This window comes from Denticeps clupeoides, chromosome 3 (assembly GCF_900700375.1).
Source record: "Denticeps clupeoides chromosome 3, fDenClu1.1, whole genome shotgun sequence".
NCBI classification, from domain to species: Eukaryota; Metazoa; Chordata; class Actinopteri; order Clupeiformes; family Denticipitidae; genus Denticeps; species Denticeps clupeoides.
In genome coordinates this window covers 563,634-588,308 of record NC_041709.1, presented here as the reverse complement: position 1 = coordinate 588,308, position 24,675 = coordinate 563,634, and the positions used below count along the sequence as shown (strand labels likewise).

The 24,675-nt window shown below is 44.3% G+C and overlaps 1 protein-coding gene across 5 annotated transcripts; it reads right to left on the bottom strand.

Moving 5' to 3' along the window:
* Positions 1–1,026: 1,026 nt before the first annotated feature.
* Positions 1,027–23,833, bottom strand: depdc5 (DEP domain containing 5, GATOR1 subcomplex subunit). Of its 5 annotated transcripts, none has more exons than XM_028972693.1 (44): positions 23,690–23,833; positions 22,550–22,600; positions 22,009–22,088; positions 21,802–21,889; positions 21,628–21,674; positions 21,374–21,459; positions 21,186–21,269; positions 21,062–21,111; positions 20,893–20,962; positions 20,726–20,804; positions 20,471–20,532; positions 20,263–20,332; positions 20,034–20,106; positions 19,783–19,886; positions 19,575–19,649; positions 19,301–19,435; positions 19,039–19,100; positions 18,710–18,783; positions 18,537–18,606; positions 18,417–18,453; positions 18,202–18,322; positions 17,834–18,060; positions 17,488–17,688; positions 15,387–15,522; positions 14,695–14,789; positions 14,278–14,337; positions 11,420–11,603; positions 10,828–10,991; positions 10,405–10,525; positions 10,095–10,262; positions 9,712–9,928; positions 9,496–9,629; positions 9,314–9,419; positions 9,020–9,082; positions 8,452–8,597; positions 8,276–8,356; positions 8,016–8,148; positions 7,539–7,647; positions 7,201–7,440; positions 5,088–5,257; positions 4,158–4,329; positions 4,012–4,072; positions 3,647–3,729; positions 1,027–1,541 (listed from the first exon to the last, which is right to left on the bottom strand). In XM_028972693.1, the coding sequence occupies exons 3-44, from the start codon at positions 22,076–22,078 to the stop codon at positions 1,243–1,245; spliced, it is 4,827 nt and encodes a 1,608-aa protein (XP_028828526.1). In that variant the 5' UTR covers positions 22,079–22,088; positions 22,550–22,600; positions 23,690–23,833; the 3' UTR covers positions 1,027–1,242. The 5 variants fall into 5 exon arrangements, with proteins under 5 accessions (XP_028828526.1, XP_028828528.1, XP_028828527.1 ...); XM_028972695.1 differs by having other exon boundaries at positions 7,261–7,440; XM_028972694.1 differs by having other exon boundaries at positions 11,420–11,576.
* Between the last annotated feature and the right edge of the window lie 842 nt (positions 23,834–24,675).

The window sequence follows — 24,675 nt, the reverse complement described above, 5'->3', positions numbered from 1 at the left end:
TGCATTCTCCCCGGTCGCAGCAGCCGAGCGCGCATGCGCGTCCCAGAGGACGCTGGCGGAGAGACAATGGCCGCCGAGGGCAGGGGAGAACTCTGCGGTCTTCTATTGACTCCTTACTGATGTGCTGATTTGCACTGACCCACTGTCAGCTGAAGGTGAAGTGATTGACATTGTGGAACGCTGCAGCACACGGTGCACACAACAAAATGTGTCCCCTGCATTAACCCATCACCCTGAGTGAGCAGTGGGCACCATGACACGTGCCCGGGCAGCAGTGTGTCATTTACTCGTCATGTGCCCGGGGAGCAGTGTGTGGGGACGGTGCTTTGCTCAGTGGCACCTTGGCGGGTCAAGATTCGAACCGGCAACCTTCCGATCACGGGGCCGCTTCCTTAACCGCTAGGCCATCGCTGCACTCTACTAATGTAAAGCACACGTCACAAAACGAATTAATATAATAATTATCTCAATCAATTAATCATAAGCAAAACATGGCTGGTGCTGAAATGAGGGAAAGTGGTAACGTTGGAATGTCTGGCACTTAAGTTTAAGTTAAAGTGAAGTGATTGTCACATGTGATACACAGCAGCACAGCACACGGTGCACACAGTGAAATTTGTCCTCTGCATTTAACCCATCACCCTGAGTGAGCAGTGGGCAGCCATGACCGGCGCCCGGGGAGCAGTGTGTGGGGACGGTGCTTTGCTCAGTGGCACCTTGGCAGATCGGGATTCGAACCTGCAACCTTCTGATTACGGGGCTGCTTCCTTAACCGCTAGGCCACCACTGCCCTAGGCCACCACTGCCCTTGTTTCATCTTGATTATAAAATAGAACTTTATTTTATAAATCAATGTGATTATAGGTGATTTTGGTTGCTGCTTTCCAGTAATTGGCACCCACGGCTGCTGAGATCAGAGTACATGACACGTGTTAAGCAAACAGTCGTGCATTACAATGTAATAACAACATATAAAATAAATATATCTAGCAATACAGACAAACTTATGCCAGAGCAGTCAATGACTCCAATTATCTTGTTTTATACATTTATATTTATATATACACGTACATTATTCACACAATTCCACAGTGATTTAGCAGCAGAACAGTCAGAAAATAGTCCAAAGCACTTGTTATTCAGTGAATTCAGATATGAGGCTGAGAAGCTGCAGATTGACTGAGATTATGCTTCGGTTCATGGAGGACACAGTTGGGAAAACATAGAGTTTTTATCCATTCATCATGGTGCACTCGAGTTCATCTTTTCCATGCAGCTGTCCCAGAAGGACACCAGCCGATTGTCCTTGTTGGAACAGAAGTCAGTGAAGTCACGCAGCAGCCGCTCTGCCAGCCTCTCGTCTCCCAAGACGCCGGTGCGCCAGGCCTTGGTCAGCATCGTGTTGTACGCCCAGTTGTAGCCCACACGCTCGTCGGTCCCGAACAGACCCTGATTGGCTGAGGCGGTGGAGTTACGCCTTCTCCGCGGCTGCCCGGAGGTGTACTTCCGCTTGGAGTAGGGCAGCTGGAGGAAGACTGTGCCTGAAAGAGGTGGCATAGATGGTCAGTTGGACTCCAATCACAGTCAGTCAATCCAAACAATGCTAAAGCATTACATGGAATCAATTAAAAAAAGTCACGCTCTGGAAACAGAGATATTCTAAAGTTGTCTTACTCCAAGCTGTATAGGCTCGAAAGCCTACTACCAATTAATCATATTTGGTGATGTGCATCTCTGTAATGAGAAGGGGTGTGGTCTAATGACATCAACAGGTGTGCAGGACATATCAGGTGTGCATAATACATTTACATTTACAGCATTTATCAGACGCCCTTATCCAGAGCGACTTACAATCAGTAGTTACAGGGACAGTCTCCCTGGAGCAATTTTAGGGTTAAGTGTCTTGCTCAGGGACACAATGGTAGTAAGTGGGATTCGAACCCGGGTCTTCTGGTTCATAGTCGAGTGTGTTACCCACTAGGTTACTACCACCCTGAATTATTAGGCAACTTCCTTTCCTTTGGCAAAATGGGTCAAAAGAAGGACTTGACAGGCTCAGAAAAGTAAAAAATAGTGAGATATCTTGCAGAGGGATGCAGCACTCTTAAAATTGCAAAGCTTCTGAAGCGTGATCATCGAACAATCAAGCGTTTCATTCAAAATAGTCAACAGGGTCGCAAGAAGCGTGTGGAAAAACCAAGGCGCAAAATAACTGCCCATGAACTGAGAAAAGTCAAGCGTGCAGCTGCCAAGATGCCACTTGCCACCAGTTTGGCCATATTTCAGAGCTGCAACATCACTGGAGTGCCCAAAAGCACAAGGTGTGCAATACTCAGAGACATGGCCAAGGTAAGAAAGGCTGAACAAGACACACAAGCTGAAACGTCAAGACTGGGCCAATAAATATCTCAAGACTGATTTTTCTAAGGTTTTATGGACTGATGAAATGAGAGTGAGTCTTGATGGGCCAGATGGATGGGCCTGTGGCTGGATTGGTAAAGGGCAGAGAGCTCCAGTCCAACTCAGACGCCAGCAAGGTGGAGGTGGAGTACTGGTTTGGGCTGGTATCATCAAAGATGAGCTTGTGGGGCCTTTTCGGGTTGAGGATGGAGTCAAGCTCAACTCCCAGTCCTACTGCCAGTTTCTGGAAGACACCTTCAAGCAGTTGTACAGGAAGAAGTCTGCATCCTTCAAGAAAAACATGATTTTCATGCAGGACAATGCTCCATCACACGCGTCCAAGTACTCCACAGCGTGGCTGGCAAGAAAGGGTATAAAAGAAGAAAAACTAATGACATGGCCTCCTTGTTCACCTGATCTGAACCCCATTGAGAACCTGTGGTCCATCATCAAATGTGAGATTTACAAGGAGGGAAAACAGTACACCTCTCTGAACAGTGTCTGGGAGGCTGTGGTTGCTGCTGCACGCAATGTTGATGGTGAACAGATCAAAACACTGACAGAATCCATGGATGGCAGGCTTTTGAGTGTCCTTGCAGAGAAAGGTGGCTATATTGGTCGCTGATTTGTTTTTGAATGTCAGAAATGTATATTTGTGAATGTGGAGATGTTATATTGGTTTCACTGGTAGAAATAAATAATTGAAATGGGTATATATTTGTTTTTTGTTAAGTTGCCTAATAATTATGCACAGTAATAGTCACCTGCACACACAGATATCCCCCTAAAATAGCTAAAAATAAAAACAAACTAAAAACTACTTCCAGTTTTTTGGGTTCATTGAGAGCATGGTGGTTGTTCAATAATAAAATTATTCCTCAAAAATACAACTTGCCTAATAATTTTGCACTCCATGTAGTAGTGAACTGGTTAGATCCCATTCAAGATCCCGATGTGGCATTTCAGTATGATGAACGAGACAAGTTCGGATCACGGGCAGTTTTGATAGGGCTGAAAGACACCGTAGAGTCTTTCTGCCCTATCAAAATTTGGCTAAGTGTTGCTTTGTCCGTCTGTGATGCAGAGCATGACATCGTTTATGAGCAATAGCTTCCCATAACTCCACGTGCACTGTTCTTGTGGTGGTATCCAGTTGCAGATTCAAACCACTGTGAGTACAAACTGTAATTACAAAAAACCGTGTTTCTGTTTCTGTGTGCGACATGGACGCTTTAAAGATACACACCTGTAACATGAATGTACTGAGGCTTGTTTTCGTAGGGGAAATTGAAGGCAGAGGCAGAAAACTTGTCTTGCACAAATCCAAACCTGTTTAAAACAAGGTGGCTGTTTCATTACTACAGACATCGACGTGTGGTGAACAATGTACACATGCAGACATTTACATTTACAGCGTTTACCAGACGCCCTTATCCAGAGTAGTTACAGGGACAGTCCCCCCCTGGAGACACTCAGGGTTAAGTGTCTCACTCACGGACAGGATGGTAGTAAGTGGGGTTTGAACCTGGGTCTTCTGGTTACCCTCTAGGCACCTTTCTGTGTTCATTATCCACATTATAGAGGGCTTGATGTTTAAAGCCAGTGACCCACCTGTATAGGATGGCTTCCTGAAACAGCTGCATTCGATCCCAATATGTCTCCGGTTCAAACCCTATTGGAGAAAAATGTCATTTCTTGGTGTTCCCATGTGCCCTGGGATCATATATAATCATTAAAACATCACTCTTGTACTTCACCATCAAACAGGTTGTCTGAACCATCGCGCAGCAGGCAGTGGATGTGCAGCGGGATGAAGAGCTGGGCACGGAGCGGGTCACCATACAGGTAGGAGGGCAGGGCAAAGGGGACCTCCAGCACTGGCACCAGCAGGAAGTGGCAGGACGCGGCTTTTCTGTGCCAGCCTTGCACCTGAGGGTCAAGAGATCAACTCCACTTGATGTTCTCACATTAATAACTGGTCAATGTCCATTTAAATGTAGTTAACATGCTTGTCCCCATTAATGTATTTGCCATATTATTTATCCACTGCTAATCATGCAATTAATCATGATTAATTAAACCAGCAGACAGTGCACATTCTTCCAAGACCCCCTGGCAATCTCAAAATAATGCTTCAATCAGGAAAACCAGAGCAAAAGATGCAATTACTCCAACAAGTAGATAATTCCCATTTCTATAATTTTCTAATAATCCCTTTTCAGTGCAATATGTTTGTCCATAAATTCTATACTCTGCTAAACCAGAACCTTTGCCTTCAACATGACTGTGTTACAGTGATAATTATCTCATCAACCACCATATAAAATGTCCTGGAGGTTTATAATAAATGGATGCTAGACCATCTGTTGGTCTGTACTTGATGAGCTCTGAAATGTTTCGGGGTTTCTGCAGATGTGCAGACTGGCTACACAGAACCAATCATCACTAACCAAGCGTTCCACACAGCTGAAGCTTTTTGCACACCGTGACAGTGGGCAGGGCTACAGTCTGTACTGCTTTATAGTGGGAATGAACGTGCTGAAATTCTAATTCTAATGATCTGGAGACAGTGTTGAAGAAAATGCCACTGATGAGAAGGCAGGTGCTGTTCAGTCGTGACTACCATGAGCTTCCAGGTCAGTTGAAAAAGTTTGATCTGTGGGCCACTCTGGAAACACTCTCCTCACCATTTCAAAAAGCACCGCAGCGGTGACGGCCATCCAGTGCAGCTTGACCTCAAAGGCGGCGTTGAGGGAGAAGTTGCCATGGTAATAGCAGCTGCACCACTCAGTGCGATCGCTGCGATTGTTCACGTCAACGTCCAAGGTGACGGTCTTCTGATCTGGCACGGTGGCAGCTGAAGGGAGAGAAGCGGCAGAAGGCCAGGGCAGGGGAAGTAAAGGGAGAATGAGCGAGAGAGAGAGAGAGAGGCGGAGCAGTGGATGGAAGTGGATGCTGGTGTTGCGGATGAGAAGTGGATGCAGTTATACAGGCCAGACGTAGAGTTAGTTCATGTCATAGTCTAAAACTGATGATCACTGGCCAGAAATAATTATACTCAAAACTTTCAAGGTCACTACAACCAGGAAACAGCCTTCAGACTGCTGCTCTCTGTTTAAATGATGTAATAATTCACTTTCATTTGTGTAATGAACTTAAAATGTTCACCAGCTGCCGTGTATGTTAAATGCTAAAGAATGCATGAGAACTGTATGCAATTACGTAAGATCTATTTAAGAACTGACTAAATAACAAAACTACTAAATGCCTATGACTATATGATGCTATTTCAGTGTGTATATTAAAAGTAATGAAATAATAATCCAAAGTATACACATAGAATAGTGGAATGAAGTGAAATGAATGAAAACTAGTTTCTCAAAACTAGTTTCATATCCACTACCTAGAGACAGCCATCATAGGAACGTAGGCTCAGTGACCACCCTTCTCTTTTCAATTACAGCAATGTTACTTAGACAAGTCCGAGTTAGAGACACACAGGGAGCGCTGCCATTCAAACGCTGCGAAAAGTCAGAATCAGAACCAAACAAAAGCTGCATTCAACCGTGTTGGCGTAGAGCGGAGAAATTTAGGTTAGGCCTCTGTAGAAGGGAGGGAGAGTGCGAGAGACAGAGAGAGCAGGGACGAGTCCACACCACTGCACTACTGCACCACAGCCACTACAGCTGCAAGAGCATGCACTACGTACCAAACATACTGAGATCCGAACACAGAGCCGCTCCACACTGGTCAGTGCTCGGACCCGGCCATCGCATTCAAGACAGACAAGTTAGTCCTCCGGACATTTCAAATGCCACCGAAAGGAATTAGTTATCGGATCAGAGGCCATTCTGGGTCCCGATTGGCAGGCTGAGATTGGACAGTTGGTTCACGCCACCATAGATATCCGCGGACTGTACCAACTCCAGTCCACCGATCACTACTGATGCTAGCAAGGGGTGTTGAGGGTAGAGTGAGGAGGTAGGAGGGGTGGGTGATGTAAGTCCAGTCACATTCTCAGGGAACAGAGCTGAGTACCTCTGCTAGACTCCAAAAGTCTGAATCTGTAATATTTATGTTTGTGTTCAATTTAAAAATGACTGTTTTTGATTTCCAATTATTAAAAAAAATGACATATTGCTTATTTATTAATACAAACAAACCACTTTGTGTATTAACACACCAACGTTGGACTTTGTCCCAATAAGCCCCAGGTGTTATGTAATATGAATTTCTACCATAAAACCAAGGACATCAACATAATTTTATCAGAACTGCTTATCGCCTTGCTTAATAACGAACGTTCAGAGACATGATCTCATACTGTAAAAACTGTACATTTAAGTTACTATAGAGGATTCAGATCTGTTCTGATGAGTGTGAACTATGAGGTATGATGAGGTTCCAAAAGACTGAATGATATTCAAAGTTATGGTGTCAAACAAAGAGTCGAGGTGAAGTTATAAACTACTAGGGGTGACTGTTAATTTGAGCATTTGTGAACCCTGATTATGCATGAGGGTTAACAGAGACTATAGAATGTTATGAACTGTTATGGGGTCAACACCATGGCCATTCAAATGAGATTTTGTTCCCCTCGGTCTCTCTTTATGGCTCTGATATTAGTAGGGTTATTGTAATGGGCGAGAAGATATCTTCTGCCCATTACTAGATATTTAGTTGTTTATGGTGAAGACTGGTTCTTGACTTTCTCGTGTGACACCACCTCTTGGCTCTCCCTCAACTTTTTTTCGGGGTTCCAGGGGCATGGTCTGATGGAGGGGGCAGGCTGTGTTGTACCTAGCAGTGCGGCGGCCTGGCTGCGTCCTCCGAAGCTGCGGCTGAAGGAGCTGTGCCTACTTGCGTAAGATGCTGGTCGGCTGGGCAACCAGGGCAGCAGGAATGCGGGCAGGTCACACGGCCGCCGCTCCTCCAGAACAAATGCCACCTCAAACCACTTCCGCTGGAACAAGGCAAAGTCTTCCAGGCCGGCCGCCGACCACACCCCTGCACCAGTCGGAGGGAGCTGGGTGGAGGGGGCTGTGGGTTTGGGTGGAGGACAGTCAGCCACAAGGTTGGAAATCCATCGCAAAACCCGAATCAAGACAGACGCAGACTTGCAAGTGTGTGGACCTCACCTCTCTCACTGTCTTTCTCGCCCACAGTCCGGTAGAAGTAAAAACCGTAAACGAACGTGCGCATGGCCTCTCCAGACGCGTGAGCCACCAAACCCTCATCCAGCATTTTCTACACATGTGACCACATGTTAAACACACATCGATAGCGTACAGTTCACAAACTATTTAACACGGTCATTTCTTAAGTTGCCTTATTCAAAACGTTTGTGCAACAAGAAAATGAAAATGATACACAGCATTGTGCACACAACAAAAAGTGTCCTCTGCATTTAAACCATCGTCCTTAGCGAGCAATGGGCAGCCACGAATGGCGCCCAGGGAGCAGCTTGTGAGGACAGTACCTTGCTCAAGGGGACCTCAGTAGCACCTTGGCGGTATGGGATTTGAACCCACAACCCCCTTTGGTTACGAGTCCACGTCCTTACCCACTAGGTCACCACTGCCCAATGACATTACAGACATCAGATGCCCGCTTACCTGCATGATGTCTACAGCCATGCCCTGCGTGTCCACTCCTTCCACTGTGCTTACCAGCCAGTGGACCACCTCCGCACTGATGAAACAGTTGGGCGGCAGCCCCTTCTGCTCCGGTAAGAGCTGCACCCCGGTGCTGCCGAGGAAAAACACACAGACTTCATACATGCATACATCACTATTCACGAACACACAGGAAGTGGAGATGATGGGAGAAAGAGACACACAGCAAGCAACAGCCATGGAGACGAAGTAAAGCTTACGTTGGGTGTTTAATTGCTTCTAGGATCTCAAACAAGGTTGATGATGAGGACAGTATGAGTCCGGCAGCACTGGACTGGCCACTGTGGCAGATTGGACAGAAGCGGACACGTTAAGGAGACCCCAGCCTAGTAAATGGGCCAGTTCTTTTGCAAAATGATGACGAGATGTCCCATACCTGGACTCTACAGCGATGCCAGGGGCAACATCTCCACTGGTCTGTGCTGAAGCCCCACCAGCAGATGTCTTGTCACTAGACTGGCTTGCTCCTTTCTCTGTTACTCCAAGCTCTATAGTATTATTGGCTGGTTGTTCAGTTGATATCTGGAAGCAGAAAGGCCTTTGATGTTTTTTGTCTCTTTTTCTTTAGACAATGTGGGGTTAGAAAGCAATTGTTAAAAATGACATGTAGAACGCAAGTTGCCATGAAATAATGATCTGATGTATGAAGCACATTTTAAAGCTGTACTGAGTCAACCCTAAATCTTATACATAGCACCTTTAAGTGTTCATCCTAATGACCTCTAACTACTAACTGTACTGTTATGATTAGGGGAAGACATCAGGAAGACAGATTCAAAACCCATTCACATTCTCACACACATGCCTTGCCATTTCTGTGGCGTAACAAGGGAGGGCTGTTATTTTATTGGTGTGAAGGTGATGATGCGACATGTAGCAAATGCAAAGTGTACTTGAAAGCGAGACACGCCTGTAAGCAAAAGAAGATGGGAGCGGTGACTGACCTGAGAGTGAAAGATGTAGGATGAGCGAGGGCTACGAATAAAATCCAAAATGAAGGTAGCATCCTGTCAGCACAGGAGAAAGGAAAACACCACGAAATCATCAGAGAGGAGGAGAACAGGGGGGAATAAGAGAAAAGTGCGAGGAGCAAAGGGAAAAGAGAGGGGGAAAAAAGGCAGCGCAAAGCAAAATGTTCCTCTATACTCACCCAAGTACAGAATTACACTAAATAAATAAAAAAATGAGCTTCCACGATTTTCCTTATGACGTCCAATTTGGAGCTGCATGGGTCTCACCTTACGGGGACTATCTACATAAGTGGTGGAAATAGCAGCAAATGAAGCTTCGCCTGGAGGTCCTGACTTCCCACAATGTTGGGCTACCTGCTGCTCCTCCAGACTCCTACAGGTAATGAAATGAACTCAACATGAAGGTTCCACCACAACACGTGTAACTTTAACACATCAAATGTTCTTACTTCTGTGTCTGGTCCAACTCCAGCAGAGCAGAGAGGGCTGATGTTCCTTTCTTGGCCAGGTGGGGCGCAACAGGCTCAGGAGGGTAAGCAGAGAGGGTTCCAGTGACCTGCAAACCCTTCATGCCAGGACATTTCTGCAGAGAGAAGAAAAGTCAAGTTAACCTTCAACAGCACTACTATGACCCACCAACCTCAATTTGTTAGGTATCTTCTCACCCGAGTGATGCGGTCCGAACGGTGGCGTCGGCGGATGCGATTCAGCCCCTCCAGGAACCGGATGAAGCCATCCAGGAGCGCCCAGTCTGCACTTCCTGTCGCTCCACAGCCCTCGCCATACACGTCCCAGTGACCATCTCCATCTGCCACCCGTCGTGCAGCACCAGCAGGCAGCAGCAGGAACCGCGTTCGCCAGAATTTCAACGAGTCGATTAAACTGCCGCGTTGAAGCCAAACAAGAAATGGGTATAAATATTGAATATAAAAAATATTAAATATTCAAAGCGATCGTCATGTAGGGAAAGATGCATTTTCAACTGCTGAGTGCGAGGGTGGATGTATATTACTTATACTGCAGCAGGGGGCAGCAGTGGGTCGGGTACCTGAAGTCCTCAGACCCTGCAGAGCAGATGTATTGGTCCAGGTAATTCCACTTGTACTCCTCCAGACGCTCGTGGCCAAACTCCACCCAGCAGGACAGGAAGTGGGAATCCGAGTGCGCTGGGCACAGGCTGTAGCTGTACTGAATCTGGGCAGATTCATATGGGTACCTACCCCAGTGACAACACACGGCATGTGAATAAGATTAAACCGTCTCGAATGTACAGATCATGTTCAGACATCTAATTGAGAAGGAAAGAACAGAGCCATTCGGTGTTGGCATGTTAGGTGGAGGTGTGGGGTGGGGCTGACTTGGGGAGGTAGCGGGTGACAGTGATGATCTTGTCTTTCAGGCAGACTTTGTGGAAGGTGCGGCCCATGCTGAGCCAGTACACACTCTCCTCTTCCTCTGGCCTGCGTCTCGACACCAACCCTACACACATACATTATCAACATGTCAATATGGCCATCTAAACTTCAGTATTAACAGAGTAAGACACAGAGAACACATTTAAATGTTGTGCTTGATGATATTTGCACAATTACATCAAGCACATTTTACATGTTGTGTAAAATACTCCTATTAAATTTCACAGTAGTGTACACACTACATTAACATTTCTGAAAAACTGCATGCACACAATTGATTAAATTGTAATGATAAAAATGGCATAAAAAGTGGAAGTTGGTAGAAATGCTACAGACATTGGAGAGTATGAAAAACTGTCAGGTCACCTCGGGAGTAGAGGGGACTGCTGCTAAGTGGTGGAGCTGTCGTGGGTGGCGGCTGCTTCCTGTTGTTCGGCTGGACAATGATCTGGTAGCCCTGCATGAGCCGCTGACATATGAACTCCTCAAAAACCTGGGGGGCCGTCATCACCGGAGCGTCCTCATCCCGCCTGAAGCGTGGTGCAACCACGAAGATGGAGAAAAGCCCATAAAACAAAAATCAAAAGAACGCATGGCCTGATCTAGGAACAGTTTCTATTTTCCGGCTTCAGATTCGAAAACGGCAACAACAGAACTTTTATTTGATGAAATAATCATGGTACAGCTTGGTTGAAGACTGAAGAAATGTAGCTGGACTGAACACTCATGACTATCCCAGCCTTATAACATTCTCTGATATTAATACATCTAGAAACTATCCAGGGGTCAAGTGGATCTTCTCAGAACACTGCAGATGTGGCGTCTCCAAGTCATCACCAAGAGACCCACTGCCGAGAGTAACTCTAGACGCGGTCATAAAAACACAACAATTCTGAACTTTATCATCATTACTTGTTTTATTGATGGACAAATGTAAATTTCTAAATGTATCATGTACCTGTCCAGGTCTGTGTGGGGCAGGAGGTCATAGCAGCCCTCAGTATAGTCATTCTGCAGTGCCTGTCTCTCTGGGAAGTAGTCGGTGGTGAGCGGTAGACAGGCGGGCGTGGTCAGGGACTTCCAGTCCACCCCCACCGTGCAGCAAAAACTTGGCACTGTCGGGGGCGCAGACAGCAGCAGGGCTTCACACACACACACACACACACACGCACACAAGAAACCCCCCAACACACACACACAAAGCATACAGTACCACATTCACGCACCACACCCACAAAAAACAAAAACAGGTACAAAAAGAACACATGGAAGGAGGGACGGGAAGGGGGAAGAGGGGAAAGAGGCAGAAAAGAAAAGTGTGACAAATAATGAAACAGACAATGTGGAGAACAGAGAAACGTAAAGTGAAGAGAAGAGAAAAACATGGACACATGAAACGGTGAGCAAGGAACAAAGACAGTGAAAGAGAGAGAGAGAGAGAGAGAGAGAGAGAGGGAGAAAGAAAGAAAAAGAGAGTAGAGGATTACTGTCATTGTCACAATTACACTGATTATAATTACAGTGGTATTAAGAAGTGTGCATCTCAGCATGCGGCCCATTAATGGCTGTGACAGGTCAGACTGTGCAGGCCAGATAAACGCGTGAAAACGTCACACACACAAAACAGATCAAATAATCGGCGCCATGGCACAGACTCGGAAAAGCCAACACTAATCATTCCAGTTAGCAAAGCTCTACCAAGCACAGGCACAGGCATTAGTGTTGGGATGTTTAAGGTTAAAAAAAAAAATTACCTTATATTTAAAGAGAAATTTAGGCAAATAAGAGAGAAAAATAGTAACAAGAAGAAATGAAGTGAAGAAGAAAAAAAACTGGGGACGGAGGAGGGTAATCGGGTGCCACATAGGAACCCCCACATTTTAAAAGACTCTACACCAGTGATGAATAATTGAGTGAAATTGATGAATATTCTTCTAGAATATTCTGTGCTTTGGGGTGAGTGACACTCCTGTTAGCCTGATCGTGACTGGTTAGGTCTGGCCTTGAGGGGCCTGACCTGTGAAGACATACGTGACCGCAACACTCATGAAAAAGAGGTTCTTTGCCGTGTGAGGAATTATGACATTTGAAAGGGGTGCTCTGAACTAAAGAACCATTTTTTCCATCGACTGTGCCAATTCAGACAGGTGTCGGCCTGGTCTGACGTCGCAATCATCAGCTCCAGTCCTCAGTCAAAGCAAGCCTTCAGACAACCAGCGAGATCCAGAGCATAACCATGCTGTGCTGCATGTGTTTGTGTGGTGCATTGCTGTGTAGATATCCCAGGTCCACTTCTCTCAGGATGTGTGACTGTATGTGAACATGTGTACGTGTGTCCAAAGTGTTGAGAATAACACAAATACTGGTTTTCACAAAGTTTGCTGCTTTTTTGTTTTTAAATCTTTTTGTCAGATGTTTCTATAATGTATTGAGGTATAATTGCATGAATTTTATAAGATTCAAAGGCTTATTGACAATTAATAGCTGGTAGTAGCCAAGTGGGTAACACACTCGCTAATGAACCAGAAGACCCAGGTTCAAACCCCACTTACTACCGTCGTGTCCCTGAGCAAGACACTTAACCCTGAGTGTCCCCAGGGGGGGACTGTCCCTGTAACTGCTGATTGTAAGTCGCTCTGGATAAGGGCGTCTGATAAATGTTGTAAATGTAAATTAAATTACCTCAGGTTTATGCAAAGAGTCAATATATTTAGTGTTTTTTTTACCTCTGCAATTCACGCTGGCATGCTGTCAATCAACATCTGGGCCCATTCCTGCACAATCAGTGTTTGGAGTTTGTTAGAATTTGTGGATTTTTAATTGTCCAGCCGCCTCTTGAGGATTGACCACTGGAAAATGCATTGTTCTTCACCAAACGGTTCTTGAATGGTTAGGAGAAGTTGTTGTTGATGTTTTGGTACCATTTTATATTCATGGTTGTGTTCTGGGAAAATTGTGAGTAAGCAGCCCCACACATGAATGGTCTCAGGATGCTGTTAGCACGAGGCAGGACTGATTGTAACGGTCACCTTTTCCAGATGCCCCAAACAAATCGAAAAGAAAAATAACAAGTCCTCAGCAGTCCAATCCTTGTCTTCCCTGAAAATCAGTCTGTCTTTCTTGGAGAGAAACGTCTTCTTTGCTGCCCTTCTTGACACCAGGCCATCCTCCAAAAGTCTTCACCTCACTGTGCATGCAGATGCCCTCACACCTGCCTGCTGCCATTCCTGAGCAAGCTCTGCACTGGGGGCACCCCGTCTCCTGCAGCTGGGTCATCTTTAGGATACGGTCCTGATGCTTGCTGGACTTTCTTCGGCCCCCTGAAGCCTTCTTCAGAACACTTGAACCCCTCTCCTTGAAGTTTTTGATGATCTGATAAATGGTTGGTTTAGGTGCATGTTAGTGTCCTTGCCTGTGAAGCCCTTTTTGTGCAACGCAATGGTGACTGCACGTGTTTCCTTGCAGGTAACCATGAAGTACAATGATTTCAAGCATCACCCTCCTTTTAAAGCATCCAGTCTGCTATTCCAACTCAATCAGCATGTTCACATGATCTCCAGCCTTGGGCTCCTCAACACTCTCTCAGCAGGTCTTTTTGTGCCAGGGCTGAAATGCAGTGCAAATGTTTTTCTGGGACTAAATTAATTTTCATGGTAAAGAGGGACTTTGCAATTCATGTGATTACTCTTCACAACAGTCCAAAGTACCATAACAAAATCGTAAGCAGCAAACTTTGTGAAAACCAGTATTTGTGTCATTCTCAAAATGTTTGGCCACGACTGCATGTGTATGTGCACGCAGGTGTTGTAAACTCACTTGGATCTGGTCCACCAGAAGAATAGTTCTCAAAAGAAGAGCCACGGTTGATGGGCGTGCCTGATCAGGTACAATAATGCAAATGAACGTTTACTTTGTTGAAAACTGTGTGGATTCATTCACCTTTAATGGCCAATGGCACACTGACTCTGCAGCAGTTTACGGCGCAGCAGAGGTTGTAAGTTAAGAACAGAATGCTTGACCACTGAACTCATTCTATGCTTGTTATCTCACACATGACATTTGATAAATTTTTAATGAAAAGAATGTTCTGGGTATACTCAAGATTCACTACAGGCCCCATTGTCACTCTAATTTTTCTGTATTTCTGCTGCATATTCTATACAAATTCGGTGCATATTATAGTTAAAAGTCTGATAAGAAAGCTAGCGTGAGTGTGCATATGCATATATATACCAGTACTGTTACTGCTGCCAGGGCTGCCAGAGAACTCCTCAGCACCTCCAGTGACGTATAGTCCATTCTCCCCTGCATGGCGGGATGTTGTTCTCCTAAACATGTTGAGACATATACATTATATTTTCCTTGTGATATTAGTTCAGCTCCTCTTCAAAGTAGCCCTTCATTCCCTGATAGCAGTGGCCTCTCTCAACAGGATAATGCATCCTGCCACAAAAATGGTCCAATAATGTATTGATATTGAAATGTGGCCTCCAAATTTTCCAGACCAAATTGAGCATCTGTTAAATGAGGTATAAGTCTGACACACCTCACAACTTACAGGACTTAAGGATATGCTACTGACAGCTTGATCTCAGTCACCAAAACATGCCTGACAGGCCAGGGCTGTTTTGGTGGCAAAAGGGGGAATCATAATGTTTTGGCTAATGTGCATAATTACTGGTGCCAGCTTTTATTTGTTAAGAGTTTGCATGGTTTGAACAGTCCATGCAATTACTGCTAAAATATTTCCAATCATATTATTTATTTACCCACTTTTTGTGCCTCTCACCCACCACACACAGATGCTGCTTATTAATTCAAAGGCTGGGTCCGTATTACACCACTTGCGCAAATTACATGGTTATCAACAGTAACAGGCATCTCATTTAATGAAGAAATGTAAGATCCCAGTACTCATGCCTCACCTCCCTGTAGCCTCATGATAGGCCAGCTCCAGAAGCTCGGCAGAGGTATGGGCGGGGTCTCGTTGTTCACTGCCTTGTAGCTCAGCCATGTTCTGTCGTGTCTGGTGATGGATCTGGATGGGCTCTCCTGATGGGCCTGCATACATAACCACTGTGAGTCTGAAGTCTGCACTGCACTGGCTACCATGTATGCAACACACCTTTCACATATGGAACATGTAGACATTTAGGTGTGTGTAGTTTTCCCTGTTGTGTGCTTGCTTATAATTGACTGATCTTTGGTATGTAAACAGAATAGTTGTGTGCATTAATATATTCACATGGCCACTCACATGGCTGTTTGAGAATGACAAATAGTCACAGTTTGCTCCTTCTGATTTTATTATTGCAATTTGTAGATACTCCAGAATGTTATGAAGAGTGATCAGATGAATTGCAGTCCCTCTTTACCATAAAAATCAGCATAAGCCCATTTTTTGGAGATCATTCTGTCATGCTGATTGAGTTGGATTAGCAGACTGGAGGCTTTAAAAGGAGGTGATGATTGAAATAATTGCTCTTCCTCTGTTAAACATGGTTACCTGCAAGGAAACACGTCCAGTCATCATTGCGTTGCATAAAAAGGGCTTCACAGGCAAGGATATTGCGCTACTAACATGCACGTAAACCAACCATTTATCAGATCATCAAAAGCTTCGAGGAGAGAGGTTCAAGTGATGTGAAGAAGGGTTCAGGGTGCCCAAGTAAGTCCAACAAGCTCCTAAAGATGATCCAGCTGCTGGATCGGGGTGCCACTAGGACAGAGCTTGCTCAGGAATGGCAGCAGGCAGGTGTGAGGGCATCTGCATGCACAATGAGGTGAAGAATTTTGGAGGATGGTCTGGTGTCTAGAAGGGCAGCAAAGAAGACACTCCAAGAAAAACGTCAAGGACAGACTCATCTTCTGCAAAAAAGTACAGGGATTGGAATGCTGAGGACTTGGGTAAAGTCATTTTCTCTGATGAAGTTCCTTTCCGATTGTTTGGGGCATCAGGAAAAATGATTGTCCAGAGAAGAAAAGGCGAGTGCTACCATCAGTCCTGTCTCGTGCCAGCAGTACAGCATCCTAGGAACATTCATGTGTGGGGCTGCTTCTCATCCAAGGGAGTGGGCTCACTCACAATTTTAACTAAGACCAAAGACATTAATAAAGAATGGCACCAAAACATCCTCCAGCAACTTCTCCCAACCATCTAAGACCAGTTTGGTGAAGAACAACGCCTTTTCCATCAAGATGGAGCACTGTGCCATAAGGCCATAGTGATAACTAAGTGGCTCAGGGAACCAAACATTGAAATTTTGGGTCCAAGGCCAGGAAAATCCCCAGAACATAATCCACTTGACAACTTTGGGTCAATCATCAATAGGCGGGAGGACAAACAAAAATCCACAAACTCTGACAAACTCAAAGCACTGATTATGCAGGAATGGGTTTAATGAGTCAGGATTTGGCCCAGAAGTTGATTGACAGCATGCGTGGGCGAATTGCAGACGTCTTGGAAAAAAAGGGCCAACACTGTAAATATTGACTCTTCGCATACACTTAAAAATTGAAACTTACAAAATAACTTTATTTCAATACACCATAGAAACAACTGTACACTCACTCACACACACACACCAGTCAAACGTTTGGACACACCCACTCTGTGGTGGTTGTGGAGACTAATCCACCTCTTTTACCTTCATGGCTGCTTTGTTCACTATTGTCATCATCAAAAGCCACTTCACGAGATACTCCTTAACATGAGCGGACGATAAAGTGTTCAGCATAAACCTTCAGGACAGGACCCTCCCCAATGTCCAACTGGTGGAGAGGTGGAGAGAAGCCAAGCATGTCAAATGCTCTAATCACAGCAAAAGCTCCCTGCTCCACTTTCAAAGTTCAACTTTGTGCCTTATTTGTTATTTTTGTTTATTACATAACCTTGGGTGTGTTATTTCTATCAAGTATCTTTGGTGTTTGTTCTACATTGTAAAGACCCATAAACGGTGTCCAATTGTTTGACTGGTAGTGTACAACATGCATACACAAGGTCAGCTCTGTGTACGTGTCCCTTACCAACAGGAAAAGTGTGCATCCAGCGGCGGCGGTTGGAGGTGAGCTTCATGGGCATGCGTGATGGTGCAAAAGGGTTAATCAGGGCGCGCTGTGGGGTGTAGCCGCCAGGACGCACATACAGCGTGGACTCTGCACTGCCAACCGTGAAGCGGCCCGGAGCGCTCCAGTCCCTCTGAGACTCCAGCATCTTCTCCAAGAGCTCTACCCGGTGCCGAGAAATACAGGTTAACACATCAGAGCAGTCATACCCGGCTAACGTGATGATGAAGAAAAAAAAACATGACGGGCACTGTGACTAAAGCTAAATATGTCTACTGCCATTCTTTGAAAGCTTCAGTGGCCTCACCTCTGGTGCTGGTGTAGCCCAGTGAGCTGCTGACCTCATATTGTGCGGGGGGCAGACGTGGGATGAGCAGAATATTGGAGACGCGACCCAAGCTGTCATCAGAAGCCAGGCTACGTTGTTCATCTGGCCGAATGGGTGGTGAAGCACCTCCAATACCTGAAACTGCGCCACTAGCCTCTGCCGAACCCCAACTCTTTCTGCCACTGGAGTCTCTCTCGCGTCCCGATCTGAAAAAGATTTTCTATATTAATTCTATAAAATGCTCTTGCAGTATTGTATTGCAATTTACACTGGCTGCATGAGTTATAACCCTGACTGATGTCCTTTAGGCATATTGCCATCAGGAGAGCTTGTGCTTGCTAAGTTACCGAAAATTGGTGCTTCGTGAGGCTCGCGATGGCCCTGGCAACCGAAACACCTGAGCGTCATAGGCATCATAGTCCACCTGGATAGGCAGGCTGTTCTCAGAGTCCTTTGGTGCACCCAGAGCTGTAGAGAGCACAACAATTTAGACATTAGGCTTTTAGGCAAGTTTTTTTTTATGTCTAAAAGAAAATAAATAGGAAATGAATAGTGATCTTACAATGTTCTTTGCTGCTCTTGGATTTATCAGCATGGACCTTATACATATAGAATATAAAATTCAAAAACAATAATAAAGCCACACAAGGGCAAACAAACTATTTAATAAAAGGTTTGTTACCTTACGTCCTGCCAACTTTATTCGTGGGGTGAAACAGGTGCTGCTGCTTTGGCTCTTAGAAGTGTAGAAGCTTCACACACAAAACACACACACCACAAAACACAAAGTAAAGAAATGTAAACAAGTTCCATATGCAAGAAATCAGCTCCATCCATCATTTTCTACTGTCATACCTGTGGTTGATCCAATGAGGCAGGTTGTAATCATCACCCAACCTGGAGTCTCCAGGTACAGTGCGGTTGTGTAGCTGATGAAGCATAAACCAAAAAATACAAAAAAAAAAAATCAGCATTCAATATGTCACATGTGATGTTAATCTTGCAAATACTGGTTCCTCAGTAAACAAGTTCACACACTTATGTCACTGGTGCTAAAAGGAAGGTCAGGAGTGTTAGAACCGAGGTTTCAAAGAAAATAATCACACAAAAAGGTTTGACATATTACATTTATGACAATGAAATTGACACGTTGCAAGTGAAAATACGTCTGAAGGTGGCCTGACCTTAAACAGTGGCACAGCATGGAGAGGCTGCTCTCCCATACACACCAAGTCCACGCCGATTCCTGAGTAAAGCAAAAGTACAGCACTGCTAATAACATCATAATAACTGCTAATAAGCATCATCATGGCTGCAATAATTCTAACCGTCGCCACCACATGTTGTCGCTACCAACTCCCTCATCCATGCATAACATTTTAAATGGCATACGTTGGAAAATGCCAAGGAGGTAGAATGAGATAAAATCATTGTGTCAGTGCTAACCATTGTCAATCATGCGTTGCTTGGTGAGGATCATGAGTAGTCGGTCCACCTCGAACACACCCACACCTGGTGTGATGACTACAGACATCTGCCCAGTGCGGTCAAAGTTCCTGTTGATATAGTGCTTGTCAAAAACTGGAGAGAGGGGGGGGGAAATGATACAAGGTCAGAGAAGTTTTTATAACATTTCAGCTCTAAGAATGATAGAAAATGCTGTAAATGTAAGAAGCGTGTTTTGTTTATTGCAATAAATGCATGAAAAACAAGAACTTACCATTAAAGGACAGGTTGATTGCTTCCAGATAATTTCCCTGAGCAGCAGTGGAGTTCTGGCCACAGGGGAACCCATCTGTTTTGATCCAGATATATATTTAATACACACACACACCCACACACACAAAGAATCAACGTGTAACAAAACAACGCTAATGGAGTCAATGGCTTATAGCCAGAAAACACAGATTGGTCAGTGTGTGCTGTACCTGCTCCTTTGAGACGCACCAGCACTGGGTACTGAATAAAAAGCTTCTTAATGGTGATAAGCAGAGAAGTCCATTCATCTCTGCGCTCATTTTGAGCCACAACCCTACATCACAAAAAAGAATGAAAGAGGAGCAGTCACTTACTGATGGAACAAAAGTTCACTGCCTAATATTACAGCATCAGAAATTCACCCAATATGAGCAATGTGTCACAGAAACGGTATTAAATCATGGCAATTGAGCTGGCAGACCTGTAGAAATCTTCATAAAACCTTCCCTCGTGATCCTGCCTGATGGAACCCCTCAGGATCTCTGGAAACTCATCTGAGAAAGGATGAGGAGTACAGCCAATCAGAGCAGAAAATCCTCAGCAAGAACAACACAGAACTTGCATTGTGGATCTGGCTTCTCCAAACATTAATTTGCAATACTTGAATAACTTCTGAGATTCACTATTACTGGAGAGGAAGGGGAGATCACCAATTGTTTTAGCAATGTAGAACGTCCGTGAGAAGAGAACAACAGTGACCTCATGGCTGCAGTTCTTCTCCTGGTAATTCAGTGAACAAAATCATAGTAAATGATGTACATCAATAGCATGAGAATTCAAGATCAGATGCTTTTGCTTTAAATGAAAGTATAACTGCCAGAATTTCTGTATATGATATGTACATTTAAGTATATTTACCTTCCATTTTGTGAACAGGTCAGAAAGAAAACCATTGACAGCCTTCTCAAAGTACAGGTCACCTACAAATCAATGAATAAGGAAACGCAGAATCAGAAACACCTCTAGGTGTCTCTTCTTGTAGAGAAATCTTGTAGACCACACTCTGTTTCTTTTATATGGGCGCTGAGACTAACCACTCTCAGAAAAGAATTTTCAGCATTGGAATAACAGTGTCAGACCTAGAAAAAATATAAAGCAATAATGAAAAATTACCATAGATGTCAAAGTCCCACATTTCACAACTCATCTGAATGAAAATGTAAACCATTGCTGAGGAAGAGCGAAAGACCACCTGTGTAAGACATAAAATATTGAATAAAACATTTGTTAAGAGCAGAAAATATATATTTTTTTTAAATTATTCTAGTACAACAACTTGCCCGTGTGTCCTCACTGATGTAACCACAGGTGACCTTTTCACCTTTTACCCACAATTCACTGGCCTGGGCCCTGAGGACAGAAATCAGGACGAGAACTTCACACACAGGTAGACGAAAGAGGATAGCCAATGATAAGAGATGCCAAAGCACTCTGAGAAGACATAAATACCGTATCCCAGCATACTCCACTTTCTGGGTCACATAGGCACATGTGCTCACCTAGATAGCAAAAAAAAGTGTCACAATGTCACTGAAATGCTGTCAAAATTGAGGGTTGGGTGAAACAAACTCACCAAACTCTTTTTCAGTCGCCACATATCTCCTCGGCCAATGTACTGGTCTTTGAAGGTGAGCTCCACCAGATCCAGGGTGACATCCTGCCAAAATGACACATTACTTGGCCAGAACCACTCATGAATCATACGGTCATCATACGCACAATCATTATGATTTTGGGTGTAAAGCTTCTATCTCTAACAACCTTAGGATCCACGATGGTGATGACCACATCCTGGTATGCACGAAGCTTGAAAGCCTGAGCCACAGTCTGGTCCACACTGATGGTCTCTGTCAGAACATTAGAAAGCGCTATAACAACATAAATGCTTAATGCTTTCTCACAGGCTATATAAATTACATTTACAGCACTGCGTTTAGTTGAAAGAAAGAAGCTGACATTCAAGGACAAGTCACCATGCACTGTTTCATCAGAAGAACACAACGGATATGCATTACCTTTTTGAAGGTCTTCCTTCAGGCTTTTCACTTGCAGTAGAAGAGGACTGGATGGAGAAGAGAATAAGAAAGAGGTGAGAAAAGATACAGAGAAAGTACAAATAAAGAAAATGTAGATTATTATGTGCCTTGTAATTAACTACAAAGAAAATGAAAAAAAAAAAAAAAGCTTACCTGTACTCATCATTGGGGTGTGCAATCTCTACAATGTCCCCTAAAGAGACTTGGGGGAACACTTTGGGATTCATCATCAGCTCATCGTCTTTGAGGATATGGGCACAATGAGACAATTTTACTAAGTAGAAAACACCTACACACACACGTTTATAATCAGGAACACCTAAAATGACAATGACACGTGTCAGAGATCTTTCAACTTACCGCTTCCACCAAAGCCCTTTTTATGCACCACCAGCTTGTAAGTCTTGTTTGTTCTCATGGTGATGGTCATTTTTAATAGCCTGAAGAAAATCAATTTCAGGTTACGGTTTGCGTATCGGTCCACGTGGTTATTTTAGTGGTCAAAAGTCAGCAGAAACACCATACAGAATCATTTCTTATTGCTCTGCTCATAGCAATCAATATAGATAAATGCTTCAATCGTTTTTTCAGATTATTAATGCAATGACAAGGACAACATTTATTTCTTATATAGCCCATAACCACATACAATATGTCTCAATGGCCTTTGACAGGCCCTACAGTTGACCCTTCTGCACACAAGGAAAAACTCCACACACAAAGAGAGATGTCCTTCCTGTGTAGCGTGAGCATGCAGTTGGTGTTAGTGCAGGGTTGGTGATGATTTGTCCAAGAAAAAAAGTCCAACAGGTGGAAAAGTCTAATATGCAGTATGTATCTGTCCATGTTTGGAGGTACTGATCAGGTGGGCCTGATCTCTGACAATGACGAGACGTCCTACCTGGAGGAGGTTGGAAATCTGGTGAACTGGTGCCAGAGGAACAATCTCCACCTGAACGTCAGCAAGACAAAGGAGTTAATAGTGGACTTCAGTACAAAGCAGGAGAGGACCTACCAGACCCCTGTCATCAACAGGAGCCCAGTGGAGAAAGTGGACAGCTTCCGTTACCTCGGTGTTCACATCACGCAGGACCTGTCATGGTCCTGTCACATCAACACCGTGGTGAAAAAGGCCCGGCAGCGTCTCTACCACCTCAGACGCCTGAGTCTGACTTCAGACTGCCCTCCAAGGTGCTCAGGAACTTCTACTCCTGCACCATAGAGAGCATCCTGACGGGAAATATCTCAACCTGGTTCGGGAACAGCACCATGAAGGACAGGCGAGCCCTACAGAGGGTGGTTCGATCAGCTGAACGAATCATCCGCACCAAGCTCCCTGACCTTCAATCTATCCACAGCAAACGGTGCTGCACCAGGGCCAGGAAGACAGTGAAGGACCTCAGCCACCCCAACAACGGACTCTTCTCTCTGCTGCGATCAGGGAAGCGCTTTCGCTCCCTGAAGTCCAACACAGAGAGAATGAGGAGGAGCTTCTTCCCGCAGGCTGTCCAAGCTCTCAACAACAGGTTTTTTTTTTTTTTTTTATGGCCCTTTTTCTCCTTTCTTTAAACATTGTAAAAAAAATAAACTGTAACTCATTTGCACACCTTCACCCTACCAGTTACACATATTTTATGTTAAAGACGTAAAAGTGTAATATTTGGTTATGTTTGCAATATTTGCATATTGGTTTACTTGCAACATTTGCAATACTGTGGTCTGTAGCAGTTGCAAAAAGCATTTCACTGCACATCATACCGTGTATGACTGTGTATGTGACAAATAAATTTTGAATTTGAACAGTACAGAGTAGTCGTTTAGTCCAGTGTCATGCTCTACACAGCATGTCCATTATAATGCTACTGGTCCATTTGAAGATCCCTGAAGCTTTAGCCGCACAACGGCAATTAAGGAGCTTCAACTTAAAACTTCAGCGCTAAGGGACGGCAGCAGACATAGCAATGCAGCTAGATGCTAACCAACTTATTTGTTCGCCACTTTGTTAACGAGTTCACTGCAAGAGGCGTTTCGCAAAACGTACCTTCAGAAGCTGCTTTTAGAGTTGTCTTCGTAAATTAATACATACTTAACCGACCTAACGTTCTACCGAAGTGACTAAACCATCTTGTCAGTGTTATTGTGGCTCCTGAAGCACAGGACAGTACGCTTCCGGTTTGCGTGACAGAATCCCGCCCTTTGGAGAGTGTAACTGTCACTGATTGGCTAAATATTCTGCAACGTTTGTCTTGATTGGCCACATCCGATTGTCGTCTTTCATCACGCCTTCGGTGCCCACCCACCAACTCTGTTTACTCCGTTATGTTTTATTCTATTTCAATTTATATCCGTTTCTGTATTTAGGTTATAAATGATCGTTTTGTTCTGACTGTATACAGCACACAATAAATATACAAACGTGTAAAATGACAAAACATTACAAAAATCAAACAGCAGCATTTATTTAGCTAAAAATGTACAAAATTATTTTATTTAAAACTTAATAAACATTTGTGTTGTCCAAAAAATCAGCAAGAAAAACACTTTAATACCTAACACATTTGGTTTATCTGATCTCTTCACTGACTTTAGACATTTTTCGACTTCAGTCTCCCAGTCAGTGACGAGATCAGATAAAGGCAGTGTTTATAACCAGTCTGACCAAAAATGAGCACGGAAGGAGGGAAATAGAGTACAAGGAGTGCAGATCTGGGTTGCATCAGCTCCGCTCCAGTTCACAGTTGACAGCTCCTGAAAATGTCTTTGTCATTTGCACACTTTGAAAGTGTCTTTATGGTCAGTGTGAATTGGTTTGAAATGCTACATGCTTAAATGTTCATGTCCAAAGACAATTTGGAGCAGAAAGCAAGTCTAATGTTATTATATGTGGACAAATGAAGACTTTTTCTCTCTTTTTCTTTTTAGCAGTGGTGGCCTAGCGGGTAAAGTAGTAGACCCGTAAACGGAAGGTTGCTGGTTCGAATCCTGAAAGACCAAAGTGCCACTGAACAAAGCACCGTCTCCACACAC